Source organism: Physeter macrocephalus, chromosome 8 (genome assembly GCF_002837175.3).
Source record: "Physeter macrocephalus isolate SW-GA chromosome 8, ASM283717v5, whole genome shotgun sequence".
In the NCBI taxonomy this organism is placed as follows: domain Eukaryota; kingdom Metazoa; phylum Chordata; class Mammalia; order Artiodactyla; family Physeteridae; genus Physeter; species Physeter macrocephalus.
The window spans coordinates 4,335,438-4,355,043 of record NC_041221.1 but is presented as its reverse complement, the minus strand read 5'-3'; the positions used below and the strand labels follow the sequence as shown (position 1 = coordinate 4,355,043).

The window sequence follows — 19,606 nt, the reverse complement described above, 5'->3', positions numbered from 1 at the left end:
ACACCCAGATTGGAAAGTCAAATTTTAATTTTTAATCATGTGAGCTCATTAAGGGTTTGACTTAACATTCTTGTCAAAGTGATGATGTCTGGAGAATGACTGTGGCCGTGGCTATCTGTGTTTGCTTGAGTTTTCAAAGGCGTGGAGTAAACTGAAATCTCTGTAAAGAAAGTTTTATTTCTCCCAGTCTGATTTCCCCTCCTACGTGTCCCTCCAAGTAAAGTCAACAAATAGGGCTTAACACTTTTAGCTTCTCTTAACACTTTGTAATTTAGTGAATAGATCATTCATCTGTTCATTCATCATTTAACCATAAATTATTAGTAAGCATCTACTGTGTAGATGTGCCAGGTAATTTCTAAGATCAGGGATACTGCAGTGATCAAAAGAGATTAAAAGAAAAAACCAAAAATTCTATCCCACTTACATTCTAGTGGGGGAGACAGAAAATATTTAAGAGATATAAGGTTATTTTTTTTTTCCTAAAGAGAAAAATAAATCAGGGAAGGGGGTTAGGAAATGTGTGTGTCCATTTGGGGGGGCGTGCAATTTAAAGTAGAGTGAGCAGGACAGGCCTCCCTGAAAAAATAACATTTAAGTCAAAACCTGAAGTGAAGGGCTTCCCTGGTGGTGCAGTGGTTAAGAATCCGCCTGCCAATGCAGGGGACACAGGTTCAAGCCCTGGTCTGGGAAGATCCCACATGCCACGGAGCAACTAAGCCCATGTGCCACAACTACTGAGCCTGCAGGCCACAACTACTGAAGCCCATGCACCTAGAGCCCGTGCTCCGCAACAGGAGAAGCTACCACAATGAGAAGCCCGCGTACCGCAATGAAGAGTAGCCCTCTGCTCGCTGCAAATAGAGAAGGCCGTTGCGCAGCAATGGAAACCCAACGCAGCCAAAAGTCAAAAAATAAATAAATAAATAAAATAAATTTATTTAAAAAAACAAAACAAAACCTGAAGTGAACGTGTGAGCCATGGGGATAAGCATGGGAGAAGTGCATACTAGGCAGAGCAATTGGCAAGTGCAAATGTCCTGAGGCAGGAGCATGCCCAGTGTGCCTGAGGAGCAGTGGAGGCCAATGTGTCTGGAGAGAAGGGAGCAAAGGGGGAGATGGAGCCACAGGGGTGATGAGGTGCCCCGTAGATCATTGGAAGGATTTGGGACTTTGCTTTAAGAAGGGAGCAATGGGAGGGTTTGGAGTCCATGAGTAGTGTGATTGGCTTACAATGCTGAATGGTCACCTAAAATGACTGAATAGAGGAAAGGGCTGAAGGAAGAAGGAAGGTCAACTAGGAAGCAATGCAATCATCTACCAGGAGAGAATGGTGGCTTGGACCAGGTGGTAGCCGTGGAGTGGGTAAAAGTAGTCAGACTGAGATGTTTTGGTGGGATTTCCCAACAGATAGAATGTGAGACAGGAGTCAAGAGTGGCACAAGATTTTAGGCGTCAAAAAAATGAAAGAAGGGAGTTGCCATTTACTGTGAAGGGGAAGACTGAGGGGGCAGGCAGTTTGATTTGGCTTCAAATCAGCATAAGCGTATCTTATTTTATAACAGAAGACTTTTAAATTTTTTTTGGCAGCATCGTGCAGCATATGGGATCTTAGTTCCCCGACTGGGGATTGAACCCGAGCCCCCCTGCAGTGGAAGCATGGAGTCTTAACCACTGGACTGCCGGGGAATTCCCAGAAGACTTTTTAAAAAAAAAATACTGCGTCTGAGGCACATGATTCCAGAATCTTCTAGATGATCCTGCAACCCATAAATTGTCCTAAAAACTGTACGTCCATCACTGCTTAGCTCAGTAACTGCTTATCTTAGCACATCCACGTGACATGGTGTGACCTGCCAAATTTCTGTTTATTACTGTCTGATGTATTATGTTATACCTGTGTTGTAATTAATGATCGCTCATACATACTGAGCACTTCTTGTGTTTCAGGCAGAGGTGAAGCTGTTTGCCCAAATTCATCCAGCCAGTAGGTGGCATCCAGCCAGTAGGTGGCGGAGCTGGGATCTGAACCAGTTTGCTGGACCCTGAAGCTCCTATCCCTCTGACACACAATTTGGTGCCTAATTGCAGAACTGAATGTTGTGCCGCATCAGAAAGAAGTGCTTGAGAGTAATTCTGAATTATCCATTCCCATGCTCGAGAACAGTGAACTCAGTAAGTTATTTGTTCTTATGGCATTTGAGTTTTTGCCTGAGTTCCACACTTGAAAACATAAGCTTCGCTGCGTTAGAGGAAGGGTAGCTAGATAACTGCATGCTTAGTCAAGGGGAAATTTTCAAAATAAAAGACAGTATACATTTGAGGAAGTGGGTTAACAGGCCATTGCCCAATAGGCCAACAAAGAATCAGAGAAATTCACACTTCTCCATAATCATTGTTTAAAACTGAATGGACAACTCAAAAGCAGTATACATCTTAATTTGTAATCAGTCTAAGTCGATGATCCCTGAACATGGTAATGAAGAGACCTGCATGGTGAGGGGGCATACAGTACACAATCGACGTTTGTGGGATGAATGAATGTTCTTGGCCTCTTTTTTTTTTCAACTTCCTTTCCCTGAAATGACAGACAGCAACAGAACTAGGACGACCCAGTCTTCAGCTGACGTATTTATTCTTGATGGTTATCGTCATCAAGATGTAAGTTACAGGAGGCAGATACCAGCTAGTACAGGGCCAGTTACAGAAGAAAGCTTCTGGGTACAACCTCAGTATAGCTTCCAAGGAAAACAAATATGCAAGACAAATGCTTCATTTTACCAAATCCTCTCTTTCTTAAAAAAAAAAAATCAAAATGCATCTATTATTTTCCATTTGGTTATGATTTTAATAAAATCAAATGAACACGTCTCATTCAGGGTAAATATGTACTCAAATCCTGTAAGTCACTGGTTATTTAAGATGAATTCTCCCAATATCTAAGCCTGCAGGTTTGCTGACCACAGCAAGTAGGCATGGCCAAGTGCTCTGCTCCACATATAATAAGGTAGAAATCAAGGTGTTGGCTGGACTGAGTTCTTGTCTGGAGGCTCTGGGAGAAAAAACCCTCCATGAAGCCTGTTCTTCTTGTTGGCAGAATTCCATTCCTCGAGCTGTAGGACTGAGGACTTGGACCGTATTTCCATGCTGTCGGCCAATGGCTACAGGCCCCCTGTATTCCTTGCCATGGGGCTCTTTCCCTCCAGCAACAGGGTGTTGAATCTTTGTGCTTCAAATTTCTGACTTCCTCTTCTGATATGATGAGCCAGAGAAAACGCTCTGCTTTTAAAGGGCTCATAAGTCACGCCCACCAGGAAAATCTCCCTACCTCAAGGTCAACTGTGCTCTATAATACAACCTAACGAGACGGGAGTAAAATCCATTATCCTCACAGGGCTGGGGATCATACAGGGTGTTTACACCAGGTGTGGGGATCTTGGGAACCATCTTGCAATTCTGCCCACCACACCCAGCTTCAGGAGCTCATGGCCAAAGTTGTTGCATCTTGTTGCAGAATCAGCTCCCTGGGAAGCAGGCGCTGACATGAAGGTTAGCCTGCAGGAGGCTTAGTGAGAGTGCGCTCAGGATCAGCGCTATGCAAGGGAGGAGATTGAGGTAGGGCTGGGAAGAGGCAGGCAGAAGCTGGAATGGTCCTTCAGAGGTGTCTCAAGGTGGGGCAGCCCTGCATGGGCAAGACCCTAGATGTGGGCTGCCCCAGGCAGGGGTTCTCGGAGGGCAAGGCAGCAGTCCGCAGCAAGGTTCTCCCTGAAAATGCTGACGGTAGGAGGTAAGGGAACAAACTTTTCATTTCTGATTGATACATGACAGTGATTGCATTGCACTGCATTTCTACTCCCCTCTCACTCCCATTCATCCAGTAATATTTTGAATTAAATCCAAGATATCATATAACTTTATCTATAAACATTTCAGTCTGTCTTTGAAATACAGGAAACCATGATATCCTTATCTCATCCAAACTAAATTAATAATTCATATTATAAAAATGCAGTTAGTGCTAATTTTTTAAATTGTCTCATAAGTGTCATGACTCTCCCCGCCCCCCCATTTCTCTCAAGTTTGCTTGTTTAAGTCAAAATTGAAAATAGATGAACTCTCTCTTTTTCCTTGCACTTGATTTATTAATGACACCAGACCACTTGTCTTGGAGACTTGCTCAGAGTCTGGGGTTTGCTAATTGCATCTGTATGTAGGATGTTTCTTTGTCCCCTGTACTTCCTGTAAGTTAGTAATTGGATCTAAGCCTGGATTAGATGAGGATTTATTTTTTTGGCTAGAGTAGTCCACAGATGGTCACATGCTCCTCCAGCAGGAGGTGCATCATATGTAAATATTCAATACATTTTCTTTATCCATCCATTCATCAATGGACATTTGGGTTGCTTCCACCTCTTGGCTGTTGTGAATAATGCTGCAATGAACATGGTTGTGCTAATCTCTCTCCAAGATCCTGCTTTCAATTCTTCTGGATATATACACAGAAGTGGGATTATTGGATCATATGGTAGTTCTATTTTTAATTTTTTGAGGAACATCCGTACTGTTTTCCATAGCAGCTGCACCATTTTACATTCCCAAAAATAGTGCACAGAGTTCCAATTTCTCCACACTCTCACCAACGCTTGCTATTTTCTGGTTTTGTTTGTTTGTTTGTTTCTTGTTGTTCTTTGATAGTGGCCATCCTAATGGCTGTGAGGTGATATCACATTGTTTTTTTTTTAAATTTATTTATTTTATTTATTTATTTTTTTGGCTGTGTTGGGTCTTCATTGCTGTGCACGGGCTTTCTCTAGTTGTGGTGAATGCGGGCTAATCTTTGTTGCGGTGCATGGGCTTCTCATTGCGGTGGCTTCTCTTGTTGCAGAGTATGGGCTCTAGGTGCGCAGGCTTCAGTAGTTGCAGCACACAGGCTCAGTAGTTGTGGCGCACGGGTTTAGTTGCTCTGCGGCATGTGAGATCTTCCCAGACCAGGGCTCAAACCCGTGTCCCCTGCATTGGCAGGCGGATTCTTAACCACTGCGCCACGAGGGAAGCCCTCACATTGTGGTTTTGATTTGCATTTCCCTAATGATCGGTGATGTTGTGCATCTTTCTTTTTTTAAAAAAAATTCATTCATTTATTTATTTATTTTTGGCTGCGTTGGGTCTTCGTTGCTGCACGCAGGCTTTTTCTAGTTGCGGCAAGCAGGGGCTTCTCTTTGTTGCAGTATGCAGGCTTCTCATTGCGGTGGCTTCTCTTGTTGCGGAGCATGGGCTCTAGGTGTGTGGGCTTCAGTAGTTGTGGTGCACTGGCTTAGTTCCTCCATGGCATGTGGGATCTTCTTGGACCAGGGCTCAAACCTGTGTCCCCTGCATTGGCAGGCAGATTCTTAACCACTGCACCACCAGGGAAGCCCTGCACATCTTTCATATGCTTATTGGTCATTTGTACATCTTGGTTGAAGTATCTAATACTCTGTCCTATTTTATTTTAATTTTATTTTATTTTTGACCATGCTGTGTGGCATTCAGAATCTTAGGTCCCCAGCTGTTGCAGGAAGGGGGACTCCTTCAGGGCCTGAGAGTGGACTCTTGTCTAACACTCAGAAATTAATTGTCCGAGGAGACACACGTGCTGACAAAGCAAGAGATTTTGCTGGGAAGAGGCGCCCGGGTGGAGAGCAGCAGGTAAGGGAACCCAGGAGAACTGCTCTGCCACGTGGCTTGCAGTTTCAGGTTTTACAGTAACGGGGTTAGTTTCCAGGTGGTCTCTGGCCAATCATTCTGACTCAGGATCCTTCCTGGTGGCGTGCGCATCACTCAGCCAAGATGGAGTCCAGTGAGAAGAATTCTGGGAGGTTGGCGGGACATATGGACTGGCGACTCCTCTCTCTTTTTGACCTTTCCTGAATTCTTCCAGTTGGTAGTAGCTTGTTAGCTCTGCATTCCTTACCAGGACCTCCTGTTGTAAGATAACTCATGCAAGTGGTTACTATCTTGCCTGGCCAGAGCGGGGGGTTTCAGTCAGTGGTTCCCCTAACACAACCAGGGATTGGACCATTCCCCCTGCAGTGGAAGCGTGGAGTCTTAACCGCTGGACCACCAGGGAAGTCCCTCCTTTGTCCATTTTAAATCAGGTTATTTGTTTTTTGTTGTTGTTGAGTTGTAGTAGTTCCTTATATGTTCTGGACCTTAGCCCCTTAACAGATATGTGATTTGCAAATATTTTCTTCTTTCTGTAGGTTGCCTTTTCACTCTGTTAATTTTCTTCTTTAATATGCAGCCATTTTAAAGTTTTATGTTACCTGCGTTGTCTATTTTTGTTTTGGTTGCTTGTGCTTTTGGTGTCATATCCACCCCCCCAAAAAAGAAATCATTGACAAATTCAATGTCATGAAGCTTTTTCCTTATGTTTTCTTCTAGGAGTTTTATAGTTTTAGGTCTTACAATTAGGTCTTTAATACATTTTGAGTTAGTAGGTAGTATAAGGTAAGTGTCCAACTTCATTTGTTTGCATGTGGATATCCAATTTTCCCAATACCATTTGTTGAAGAGGCTGTCCTTTTCCCATTGCATGGTCTTGGTACCCTTGTCAAAGATCATTTGAGCATATGTATACTCAAAATTTTTATTGGGTTCAGTAGACAAAGAAGGAAGGAGTGATACCAAACTCTGTCCCCAAACTGCACTCTACCCATAACTTCAAAGTTGTACCTGGCATGGTCTGGCCTCTCCCTGGGGGTGATGGGGCAGGAGAAGCTACAGTGTTAGCTATCTGTCTTGGGTAATAGCTCTGACTGTTCTGTACCACCCCTGTCTTCAGTACCTTGTTCAAGAGGTGAAAGAGGATGAGTCAGAGTCAACTCAGCCAGAAGAGTGTGCAGGAGGGGCCAGGGCCGTCTCCTTTCAGGTCCAACTCAGCTTTGAAGCAGGGTCTACTTCTTCCCATCCTCTCCAAGGGTATTTCCACGGATGTGGGGCTTCCTTCTCAATGATTCATTTACTACAAAGTCCTACTTATTAAAAGGCAAAGGTGGTTGTAGTAAAGGAGGTGGTGGCTACGTATTTGCTCAATTGCTTTATCTTGCTTAGTAAAACCAACAACCAAACCATTTCTGGGGCAGGTCGTGGTGACCAGCCCAAGATTCTTACTTTTTCTTTCCTTTCCTCCTTGTTCAAGATGAGGCATTCACAAATAGAAGAACTTCACGAAGCTCCCTGTGTAACCATACTTTGAGGAACTATGTTCCAAGGGTAACAGTGCCTAAGGATTCACATGAAGCCCTTTAGAAAGGATTGAGGCACACCATTTAAGAAAAGTTTTAAGCCAGTGTTTTTCAAATTACAGGTTTATTTGTAGGGTATCCTAATTCATTTCCAGAAATTTAAGAATTTGCCTTCACTTTGGTGGTAAACTTTAAAAAACTAATATAAGCATATTCTGGAATCATCAGAATAAACCTATTGTGTGTTTGTGTTTAGGGTCTCCTTGAGATGTACTAGCACTATTTTGATCATTTCCAGATAATGGGACCGAAACAGAGACAGACTTAATATGTTCTATTCCAGCCAAATGTAATCAAATGGTATTAACCATACTGTACAATCAGAGAGTCATGGTAGTTTGATCTTAAAAAAAAGCAATGGCTAAATTGGTTAATTATAGTGTGCATGGGAGACAAGCCATGCTGAACTCTGAAGAACCTTCTCTCTGACCAGATTCATTCTGTCAGTGGCAATTTAACTTCATCAAAATAACATTATTTTAAATACTGAATTAATGTTTTTGCTTTAACTTTATTGTTTTTTAGTTTTGATTAGAATTCATTTATAAATTTGATTTGGTTTTGTGGTTGTATGAGATCTACAAACTGAAGCTTATGTTTGGTTTTAAACTCACACATATTTAAGGAATATTATAATTTAAAAATTGTCAATATTAGGAGATGCCAAAGAAGGGAATTACAATCCAACTTCCCACAAAGAAAAGCTCAAATCATCATGGTTTCACGGTTGAATTTTGAAAAACATTTAAAGAAAAATGAACACTAATCCTTCATAAGCTCTTCCAAAAAATAGAAGAGAAGGAAACCTTTCCCAACTCATTCCATGAGGCCAGCATTACCCTGATACCAAAACCAGACAATGGCATCAGAAGAAAACTACAAGTCAATATCCTTTATGAATATAAATGCAAAAATCCTCAACAAAATACTAGCAAACTGAATCCAGCAACATGTAAAAAGGATTATACACCATGATCAAGTGAGATTCATCCCAGGATTGCAGGTTGATTTAACACACAGAAACTTATCAATGTGATGAGCCATTTTAATAGCATAAAGGAAAAAAAGAAAGATGATCTCAGCAGACACAGAAAAAGCATTTGACAAAAATGTAACACCTGTTCATGATAAAAACATAAAGCAAACTAGGAATAGAAGGGAACTTCTTCAATCTGATAAAGGGCATCTACAAAAAACCCCACAGCTAACATCATAGTTAATGGTAAAAGACCACAAGCTTTCTCACTAAGGTCAGGAACAGGACATTCTTTCACTTCTATTCAACATTGTATTAGAGGTTCTAGTTGGGGAAATTAGGCAAGAAAAACAAATAAAAGCCATCCAGATTAGAAAGGAAGAAGTAAAACGATCTCTATTTACAGATGATGTAATCTTGAATATAGAAAATCCTAAGGAATCCACCAAAAAAACCCCACCCAAACAAACAAACAAACAAACAAAAAACTTGCTGAACAAAGAGCTAATAAATTCAGTGAGGTTACAGGATACAAGAGAAATATAAAAATAATTTTGTTTCTATACACTAGCAATGAACAATTTGACAATTAAATTAAGAAAACAATTCAATTTACAATAGCATCAAAAAGAATAAAACAATTAGGAATAAATGTAACCTAAGAAGTGCAAGGCTTCCACACTGAAAACTAAAAAATATTAAAAGAAATTAAAAGTGACCTAAATAAACAGAAAGCTATCCCATATTCATGGATTGGAAGATTTAATATTGTCAATATGGCACTATTCCCCTAAACTGGTCTAGAGATTCAATGCAATTCCTATCAAATTCAGCTGGCTCTTTTGCAGAAATTGAAAAGCTGATCCTAAAATTTATTCTTCACTGTCCTGTGCATTGTAGGATATTTAGCAGCATCTCTGGCCTCTACCTGCTTGATGTCAACTCTCATCAATCCTCAGGTAAAATGCGCTTTGGAAACTAGAGATTTGGAAGTTCCCTCAGGCTTGGAAACATTAAATGCAAAGGAGATACGGGGAGGCACCAATAGCATCTGCTGTAGTTAACCCTCATACCATCAGAACAATTTTGGCCCCACATTAACTCACTTCATGCTGTAACTAGTTCTTCCAGGTGATGGCTAGTCACGATTAAAAAATCATCATGATAGGGAGATTAGAGGGACAGCTACAGTCCCTGTTTCTGAAGAGGTTCTTAAGGCCATAATAGACACTCATCTTCTCCCACCGATTTGAGATGCTTCTCACTCTCGGCCAGCACTTCTGATCTGGGTTGCTTGCCTGGTGGGATGACCCAGACCTTTATCCATGAGTGATCTGTACCCCCATGACTCTGCCCTTATCAGGCTGTTACTGTAATTGTCCATTCCCAGTCATGACTTGGCATGGAAGCATGAAGACATGCCTCAGGGAATTCCCTGTGTTTCAGAACCACTCCTTCTTGTCCCATTATGTAGTTGTATCTCTTCATAATAATTGGGGTGAATTACGCTTGCCTTTACAGCGTCTCCTTTTTCTGTCTTCTGGTCTACTGGCATGAGGAGCTCAAAATAACTAAGTTTTAGCCACACACTCAGGTTTAGTGGAGTCCTATGTCCTTTTGCAAAACACCCACTTATCCCCATCAGGAAACTGAGACCTCTAGTCCAGCCAAACCTAAAGTGCAGATTCCCCAGGGGACCCTGGGAGTGATGGTGAGAGATGACACTAGACGTCCATCCCTTGGTTCCCAGACCTTTGAATTCTACCTATCAGAAACCAACACCTCAATCCCTCAGCAGTCACCTGCCAGCTGGTGCCTTAGCTGTGGTGTTTCAGACCATCCCAATGTTTTATCAGACTGGTAGCTTCTAGGTGATGTTCCATACAGTAGGATCACTGGATCCCGGGATCATGTGCCCATTGTTGTACCTGCTTTGACATAAAATGGAACCCTTGGTCTGAGGCAATGTGTCAGGATTCAATCAGAGAAGCAGAACCACCCTGAATGACATAGAATAATGTATTGTGGTAGGCAGGATAATGCCCCCCACAAAAGATGTCCACGTCCTAATTCCTGGAACCTGGAATTCGTTTAGGAATGCATTCCTAAATGAATGCATTCGTTTAGATGGCAAAGGGGGAATTAGGGTAGCAAATGGAATTGAGGTTTCTTATCAGCTGACCTTAAAATTGGATTATCTGGGTAGACCCAATGTAGTCACAAAGGTCCTTAAATGTGGAAGGGGGAGGCAGAAGAGGAGGTCAAGCAATGCCAAGTGAGAACTTGACCTGTTGTTGCTGACTTTGAAGATGGAAGAAGGGACCACAAGCCAAGGAATATGGGTGACGTCTAGAAGCTTGGAAAGTCAAGGAAATGATTCTCCCCTACAGCTTTCAGAAAGGAACACAGCTCTGCTGACACCTTGATTTCAGCCCAGTGAGGCTTTTCTGGACTTCTGAGTCACAGAACTTACAAATCAGTCATATAATAAATTTGTGCTCTTTAAAAAAAAATAAATGTATTGATTTATTTATATTTATTTATTTTTTTCTGCGTTGGGTCTTCATTGCTGCACGCAGGCTTTCTGTAGTTGCGGTGAGCGGGGGCCACTCTTTGTTGTGGAGCACGAGCTCTAGGCGCATGGGCTTCAGTAGTTGTGGCACACGGGCTCAGTAGTTGTGGCTCATGGGCTCTAGAGCACAGGTTCGGTGGCTGTGGCGCACGGGCTTTGTTGCTCTGCGGCACGTGGGATCTTCCCGGACCGGGGATCAAACCCGTGTCCCCTGCATCGGCAGGCGGGCTCTCAACCGCTGCGCCACCAGGGAAGCCCCCACCCACTCTTTTGACCTTTGGATGGTGATGGGGACTAAGGCACTGCCGGGCATGTAAGAAATAGCATTAATCCCAGTAAAATGAATTGCTCCCCCTCCAGGTGGAAGTGGTCAGATGCTTGGAGCGTGGGTGGATGAAGGATATTACTGGGGAGCATTCAGCATCCATCTAGGCTGATGTGGGGTTGAACGACCAGCCTTGGTGACAGGGAGCCCAGGCTGTTGGGCCCGCGCATAGCTTCCTTCATCGCCGCTCTAGTCCTGGAAACACTGTGCAAGCACCATGGGGGCTGAAGATGGACACTGGTTGGCCTCTATAGGATGAGTGGGCCTCTCCACCCAGTGGCCCAGGGCTCCCCCATGGTGGAAGCTCTCTGGTGAGCACTGGTAATAGACACCCAGACCTGCCCCTTCCCCCAGACTTCTTTGTCCATGATTTTCTAATTTCTTTTATTCCAGGCCATTTGGCGGATTCATGAGTACAAGTAAAGGCACGTAATTTATTCGCTCATTTGAAACCACGTATTAAGCTCCAGCCTGTACCAGGTGTATGCTGCGCACTGGTATCGCTGTAGTGAGCAAGAGCGTCACTGTCCCTGCCTCCCAGGAGCTGGCAGTCTAATAGGGGAAAGGTCACTGCACGAGTTCTTTCCAGGGTGACGTGGAAGTACGGAGTGCTGAGGGGCCTGTAACAGGAGGACAGAGCCCAGTCAGAGAGTAACAGTTCAACGAACAACAGTAAGGCCGGGAAGGTCGGGCTGGAAAAAGGAGCCACATTAGGCGAGGAGAGGATTCAGGGCTTAGCCTAAGAGCCATGGGAAAGCATCTGATGGGTCCCAGCTGTCTTCAAAGCGCCACTCTCTCCTGTGAGGAGAATGACTTGGAGAAGGACAAGAGAGGAGCAGGACCGGTGAGGAGGCGATGTGTGGGGACCAGGTGGTGGCGTAGACTAGGGCAGGGGTGACGGACACAGAAGGGGAAGGGTTCAAGAGCAGGTGAGAAGGGGGACTGAAAGGGACTTGGGGAAGGGTTGCATAAGGAGTGAGGAGGAAGGAAGGGTCAAGGACACCTTGTGGGTTTCCAGTCTGAGCAAAAGGATGGATCCATTTCCTGAGCTGGCACACAGTGCAGTGGAGGGGAGCCTGGAGGTTCATTTCTTCATCTACGTTTACTGATTTCGTAGGAAGAGGTCAGTACATGGAGGTGCTGAAAAGAGTAGAGTAAAAGGCTGTCCCTGCCCTGAAGGAAGGCAGTCTAAGTGGGCAAGAAAGAAAGGCAGACCAATACATGGAAGGCGGTAATTCAGCTGGCAAAAATATTCTTTTTTTTTTTGCCACGCTGTGTGGCATGTGGGATCTTAGTTCCCCGAACAGGGATCAAACCCGTGCCCCCTACATTGGTAGGGTGGAGTCTTTTTTTTTTTTTTTTAACATCTTTATTGGAGTATAATTGCTTTACAGTGGTGTGTTAGTTTCTGCTTTACAACAAAGTGAATCAGCTATACATATACATATATCCCCATAGCTCCACCTTCTTGCGCCTCCCTCCCTCCCACCCTCCCTATCCCACCCTTCTAGGTGGTCACAAAGCACCGAGCTGATCTCCCTGTGCTATTGCGGCTGCTTCCCACTAGCTAGCTATTTTACATCTGGTAGTGTATGCATGTCCTTGCCACTCTCTCACTTCGCCCCAGCTTAGGTAGGGTGGAGTCTTAACCACTGGACCACCAGGGAAGTCCTATTCTGGCTTTTTGACCAAGTAATCCTACTCCTGGAGAGTGATCTGAAAGAAATAACTCTAAATGAAACAGTGAATCCATTCCAATTCAACAGATCCCTTTTTTGAGCAACTACTTATGGTATGTTGGGCACCATTTGGCCTGAGGAATCAAAGACAAATGAATATAGCCCTTCACCTCGTGTTGCTCACAGTCCGGCAGGAAAGACAAGCATGCGAGTAACTGTGATAAGAAAGAATATGTGAACAGAGCCAGCTGAGAAGTGAGGGGAAGCTGGTAGCTGGCCAGATTCTTCAGAAGGTCCCCACCCCACGGAGCTGCCTCTCTCAACGCCTTCTCATGGGGACAGAATTAGATTGGCATTCATTTTTCTGGCTTGCAATGTTTGCAATGTTGACTCTCTTAAACATTATTTATTTAGGCTGCGTTTGGTCTTCGTTGCTGCGTGCTGACTTTCTCTGGTTGCAGCTAGCGGGGGCTACTCTTCCTTGTGGTGCACAGGCTTCTCATTGCGGTGCCTCGTCTTGTTGCAGAGCACGGGCTCTAGGCGCGCAGGCTTCAGTAGTTGCAACACGCGGGCTCAGTAGTTGTGGCTCACAGGCTCAGTAGTTGTGGCACACGGGCTTAGTTGCTCCGCGGCATGTGGGATCTTCCTGGACCAGGGATCGAACCCGTGTCCCCTGCATTGGCAGGCGGATTCTTAACCACTGCGCCACCAAGGAAGTCCCTTAAACATTGTTTTAAATTGTGAATAAAACATGTTATGTGTGATGAAGCTAGTATACATTTCTGTATGAAACATTATTTATATTGGTTTGGGGAGTGTTGGGAGGGCTAGTAGTATTTTTGAAACTTAACATCCCCAGAGTTGCCCGATTAAAATACAAAATTATGCTTTCACATAAGCAGGTGAATAATGTTTTAGTGTAAGTATGTCCCCAATATTGCATGGGACATTACTAAAAAATTTTTGTTGTTGTACAATGCATTGAATACTCTGGCATTTTACTTAGAGATGATTATGAATTTTTTAGTATAAAACGATTTTTGAAATCTTCTAAATGAATTCTATCACATAGACATGTAGAAGTCATCTTTGTGGCCCATCTGTCATTTCAGACAAATAACAAAAACTTTTCAGTTTATGTTCCATGTAATATTTGGGACAGACTTATACTAAAAAATTATGTATTGTTTACCTGAAATTAAAATTCAATTTAAATTTAACTGGGTGTCCTGTATTTTTGTTAAATCTAGCAACTCTAAACGGTATACACCGTCTTCAGCAACGCATTGCTTTCTTTGTGTTTCCTCATGACACAGCAGTTTAGGAATCTATTTCGAAAATACCAGCTGGCTGTGAACCTAAATAGGATGACTTGTCTTCCCTTAGGGGCGAATCCAGTCAATGTATGTAATTCAATGCCCACTTAATCACTTACTAAACACTTACCAAGTGTCAGCTACAAAGTTAAAAAAAAAAAAAGCTAGTCCTTGCTTTCATGGAGCCTGTTATCTAGCAGAAGGGGATACATATGTTGGCAAATGCTATAAAGTCTCCCCTAGGGCAATGTCTCTGCTGGACAGACATGAAGGTAAGATGGGCACAAAGGCGACTTCTACATGTGTACATGGTGGAGGGCTTCTAGGAAGATTTCAGAGTGGATGGTGCACTTTTATTCTGAAACACTCATAATCATCTTTTAAAAAAAAATTATTTATTTTTGGCTGCATTGGGTCTTCGTTGCTGTGTGCAGGCTTTCTCTAGTTGTGGCAAGCGGGGGCTACTCTTCGTTGCGGTGCGCAGGCTTCTCACTGCGGTGGCTTCTCTTGTTGCGGAGCATGGCCTCTAGGCACGTGGGCTTCAGTAGTTGTGGCACGCGGGCTCAGTAGTTGTGGCTCGCGGGCTCCAGAGCGCAGGCTCAGTAGTAGCGCACAGGCTTAGCTGTTCCGTGGCATGTGGGATCTTCCCGGACCAGGGCTCGAACCCGTGTCCCCTGCATTGGCAGGCGGATTCTTAACCACTGGGCCACCAGGGAAGCCCAATCATCTTTTTTTTTTTTTTTTTTTTTTTTTTTCCGGCCGCGCTGTTCAGCTTGCGGGATCTTGGTTCTCCGACCAGGCTTTGAACCCCGGCCACTGCAGTAAAAGAGCCAAGTCCTAACCACTGGACCGCCAGGGAATTCTCCAGCTCTTTTTAAAAGTTAAATTCCAGGGTATTAAAGCCTTATAAAATCTGGGAACAGACAATAGTACACAAAAGGCACTCTGCTATCTGTTATGCAGTTAAGGACTAATTCCAGTCTTTTGGAAAAAATGGACCATCTTTCTACCGGAGAGATAGGAAAATGTTTTTCTTCTTCAGTCATTCCCTTTCCCCTCAGCTCCTTCTCTCTGATGGATCCAGGAGCTTTGGGGACGGAGGACCGGGAGTGGCCAGTCATTGTGAGGAGAAATGTTTAGTTTAAACCTGCTCCTGGGAGAATTTTCCCATTTCCTCCCTCTTCCCAAGACCTTTTGCTAAGCCAGTATATCGACTCTGCCCACTTTTTCTTTTCTTGGTCTGCATCAATTACTACTTCTTCACCCAGAAGGAATCTTCTGCTACAACATGAGTTCTAGTGGGGACAGAACGTGGGAAGGGAAGGTATATCCTTTCCATGAAAGACGTATCAAATTCTCTCTTCTTGCCTTTTTTTCACTCAGGTGAAAAAACTGGATGTTACTGGTATTTGTCATTACTGTTAAGTAACAAGGCGTTTCCCGGGCATCAGAGATGAATTTACTAATATTTACTTCCCTCTACAGTTTGAAAAAAAATTTGCGGAGGCTTACTAAAAACACACGAAGGGTTCCCAGCCTGAATGTCAGCGGTGTTTAACTTCAGATTCAAACGTGTCTAGAAGGCAGATCAATTTACATGTGGGACTAGGGAGTCTCCTTAAAGAGCTTATCCTGAGAAGAAATGCTGGTGGAAGGAAGCAGTGTAGTTCGACGGAGCAGAGTCTGCACCACACTGCAGACTCACTGGGTCAAGGCGGCGCTCCGGCCAAGTCTAAGGTTGAGGCTGTGAAAAAACCAAAGGGCAAGTAAGAGAGCTCCGCGTCCGGGAGCTCCGTGGGGCGGTGACGGCAGTGGGGCCCCCTTCAGGATACCAACGCCGGGCATGCGCACACCGGGTACAGGGACCAGCCCCCTCGGTTGTGAATACCTTGTGAAGACGGCAGTTGCCACTCCTGTGATGCATGTTTAAGCAGTTCAAGCAGAACCACCGTAAAACCCAAGACTTTTGGTCTCAGCGCTTATTACAGAAAACTGTTTTAACAAACTGTTTAACAAACAGCAATGGGGGTTAAGACAAAGTACACATGAAATAAGATACAAAGCTCACTGCATAGAAACATTGGAAACATGGTTGTGTCCTTCCACAACGCAACAGGACACACAAACAGTGTCAGAAACACCCATTTGGTTCAAATTTTAGATTTCAGTCATTTGACAATTATTTCCTGTGCACTTTTTACGTGTGAGGCACCGCACTGTGGTAGGTGCTGGGGATACAGTAGTAAGTAAAAGTAAATGCCTGCTCCCACAGAGCTTCCGGTCCCCTGGGGGGCAGACAGACACCACGAAACAAACAGGTCAGGTAGTCAGAGGGTTACGGGGAGGAGCGGGCAGGTAGGCAAAGTTTCTGTACACTCGCCAAATTCTGAGGCGCAATCAGAGGCTGCTTTGAAGGTCACAGTTTGGGGAAAAGATACAAACTCTAAATTATATTTTTGAAATAACTCTTTTATAGGTTGCAAATTTCTGGTCAGACTCTTTAGTTCACAGTTCTCAAGCAGCATTTATACTTTTCTAACTAGAAGCTATGCTAAGTCTTTATGGCTGTACTACTGGAGTATGGCCCACATCATGCATGTGCACGTGTAAGTATGCATGTATGTTTACAGACGTATGTCACCACTTACATATATGTTAATCTGTAGTACGTATTAATACATTATTTCTGGCTGTAAGGATACAAATCTTTTACATCAATGCGTAGGTTATTTTCTAGCTTCTCTAAGAATTCTCTAAGAATTATCAGTGTTGTAGTTCCGAGGCAGTTTATTGGTGTTCCCAAGTATATGGTATTTCCAAGTAAACTAGTCTTCAGAAAAAACGCTTGTCACTTTACAAGTAAGCACATCCTGATTAAGCTACACGTGGACCACAATGAAGAATGGGAGGGAACTGCATTTTTAGGTCAGAAGACAAGGCAAAATCGAGGGTGTTTTGTTCGCTGCTGCTCAGATGCTTGTTCGCTGAAAACCACAGGGCGTCCTAAACCCCAAAGACACACAGACTCCCACATCCAGGGACCTGGCGACTTCCGTGGTGTCTTTTCATCCTAATGCCCGAGTTCTCCCTCTTCCACATCCCACGAAGGCGCTGTCTCCTTTTGGGGTGTCCATTCTGAAGCAGCCTTCTTCCTGTGGTAAATCCCGGGCCCGCGTGCTGACCAGGCCTGTCGCACTGACACAGCGTGGAAGCCGGGGCTGACAGGGTCCTGGCATGTTCCTCCCTTCCTCGCTACAGAGGCAAATTGCCACTGACAGGGCCTTTACAAGCGAAGGGCCAACCCAGATCTGCTTTGAACCAAAGGCCTCCGGTCAGCAGGATCAAAGGTGTGTGTGGGTCCCTGTAGGGATTCTGCAGCAGAGAACTGCCTCAGCGGGGACCCCTGGCCCATACTGTATGCTCCCCTAGGAGCTGGACCGAGGTCCAGGGAAGCGCACGGTGTGCTCTGCAGAGGTCGCGCTGGGCGTCACAGCCCTTCCCAGGGCGGCTGCTTTCAACCTTTTCCTCCACCCAGAAGACCACAGCGGACCACTGTGTGGATAAGACTGGCCTGCCGTGATGCTCTGGGTAGCTCCATCTCCCTTCCCTTTCACTGGGCCTTCTGCAACGACTGAAGCTGAGAACCTGGCCTCAGAGGCCACCAGAATTCCTACACTTCCCTCCTCTGCAGGATCTCCATGAATAATCCCAAATAGCGAATCATTTAAAAATAAGCTATAGATGCCTTTGAAAGGCATTATATATTTTAAAAGTTAGGTTTTCTTCCCAGGTACATTTCCTCCCACACCTTGATAATAAATAATTTGCATTTCCTTGAGTGCATATGTCGGCTGAGCAGAGGGGGTACCTACCTGAACACCCCCAGGCGGCGCAGAGGAGCCACGGCAACAAACCACCCTCAGGATGTTAGTAATCAACGGTTGATTACACACATTCTTCTGATTTTTCGCTAAAGCCACCTGCTTCTTTCATACTGAATTACTCTACTTCTTACTCTGTGTCGTCTCTCAGTACCATTTTCTGGTCCCAAGACTTCTTACATCCACTGTGACTAATGTCACATACTCCCATATCTTAAAAGATGATAGTAAGTTAGCTACTCAGATAGTTTCCCATTTCTCTGTAATTTTAGTGATTATGCACTGTAATCAGAAGCTATTGTTCCAATGTTCTGAATCAGGAAGACTTCATGGACATATAGCAAAAGATTATCTGGTTTTAATCCTAAACCGTAGAAGGGATAGGTAACTGCGAAGTAGAAGCCAACGTAATTGGCAAAACGGATAGAATTCCCCTGAAAAAACTGTAAGGACCATACCATGTTTCTGGCATCTGCAGCTGTTTTCCAGAGTAAGCTACTTTTTCAGAAAACCAAGTGATGGTGGTATTCAGGCTTTTGTAAAGACATTTCCAAAGGGCCTACTTTCGTGTCCAAAGAAAAGGCCAAATGTTCTAAATATGTCCTGAAAAATAATGGACTGTAATACTGGGATGCAGAAGGGACGGATGGTATATACAGCAGCGGTGGCAGCACAGCAACGGTATCAGCTGATGGGGACACAAGCGCCGCCCTTACCACACGGCGGCACGGCGGTGATCAGGGGATCATTAGGAAGACAGAGGGCATCTTCTGGATTTAACCCCTCTCATCCAGGGCGGTCCAATGACAGGTCTTTCAAGACCTTACACGTGGAAAAGAATGTAGAAAACTCTTCTCCACATTCCTTTCAAATAGTTAAGTGCTTGCCTGTGTTTTTAGGACCTACGATCGATCTGAAGATGATCTTTCTTCCCCCACAAGCAAATATTCTCTTGATAGTTACTGAGAGGAGCAAGGAGCCCAGGCCCCCACTGCAACTCCCGCGAGACTCCCTAATATTTTAGAGTCCACTCCTGGTCACACAGTTTCCTGTGGCAGAAGTTCTTCACCTATTTTACTTCCACTGTTTTCGTCTTCATTAGAATAGTTTCCTGAATCTTGACTAGTTTGGGAATTGTACTTTTTGGGATCTTCATAAATCGGATTAGTCTCTTCTATTACAGTAATACTGTTTGCATTTTCAATTATAGAACATCTTTCCGTTTGTTCCTCAGAAGTGGAAAGGAGTAGATTCCTTACTGGCTGTTCAGAGAAATACTAATTCAAAAGGGAAAGAACAGAAACAGATTACTTAAAATAACAAAAATTAGTTTTCTAGTTCTAATAAGCTGTGGTTTCTTAAGTTATCTAGAAACCCCATCTTTTGACATGCATATTAAAAAGCAAGCTAAGAGCATATCGACTGCACTATAATGTTTAGAATAAGACCATCACTAGTGAGGTCACGTACATGTTAGTATTGCTTTTGGGAATTGTAGGAAGAGTCCCTAAGAAAGGTCCACTGTGCTATCAGGGGTGGGGAGTGGAAGAGTGTGGGTGAGGAAGGAAAGG

At 44.1% G+C, this 19,606-nt stretch overlaps 1 protein-coding gene and 1 long non-coding RNA gene across 2 annotated transcripts in view; one reads left to right on the top strand and one right to left on the bottom strand.

Moving 5' to 3' along the window:
- The first annotated feature begins 1,611 nt into the window (after window positions 1-1,611).
- LOC114486806 (uncharacterized) lies at window positions 1,612-10,256 on the top strand. The gene is made up of 3 exons (XR_003681094.2): window positions 1,612-2,175; window positions 9,163-9,221; window positions 9,784-10,256. It is a non-coding gene; the product is annotated as an uncharacterized lncRNA (long non-coding RNA).
- A 2,457-nt stretch (window positions 10,257-12,713) lies between these two features.
- The window catches only part of IFNAR1 (interferon alpha and beta receptor subunit 1), a 29,200-nt gene continuing 22,307 nt past the window's right edge, over window positions 12,714-19,606 (bottom strand). The window contains exon 11 of the mRNA XM_007115927.4: window positions 12,714-19,312. Coding sequence (XP_007115989.1) covers window positions 19,073-19,312 — 240 coding nt within the window. The 3' untranslated portion in view covers window positions 12,714-19,072. The remainder of the gene's footprint in view (window positions 19,313-19,606) is intronic.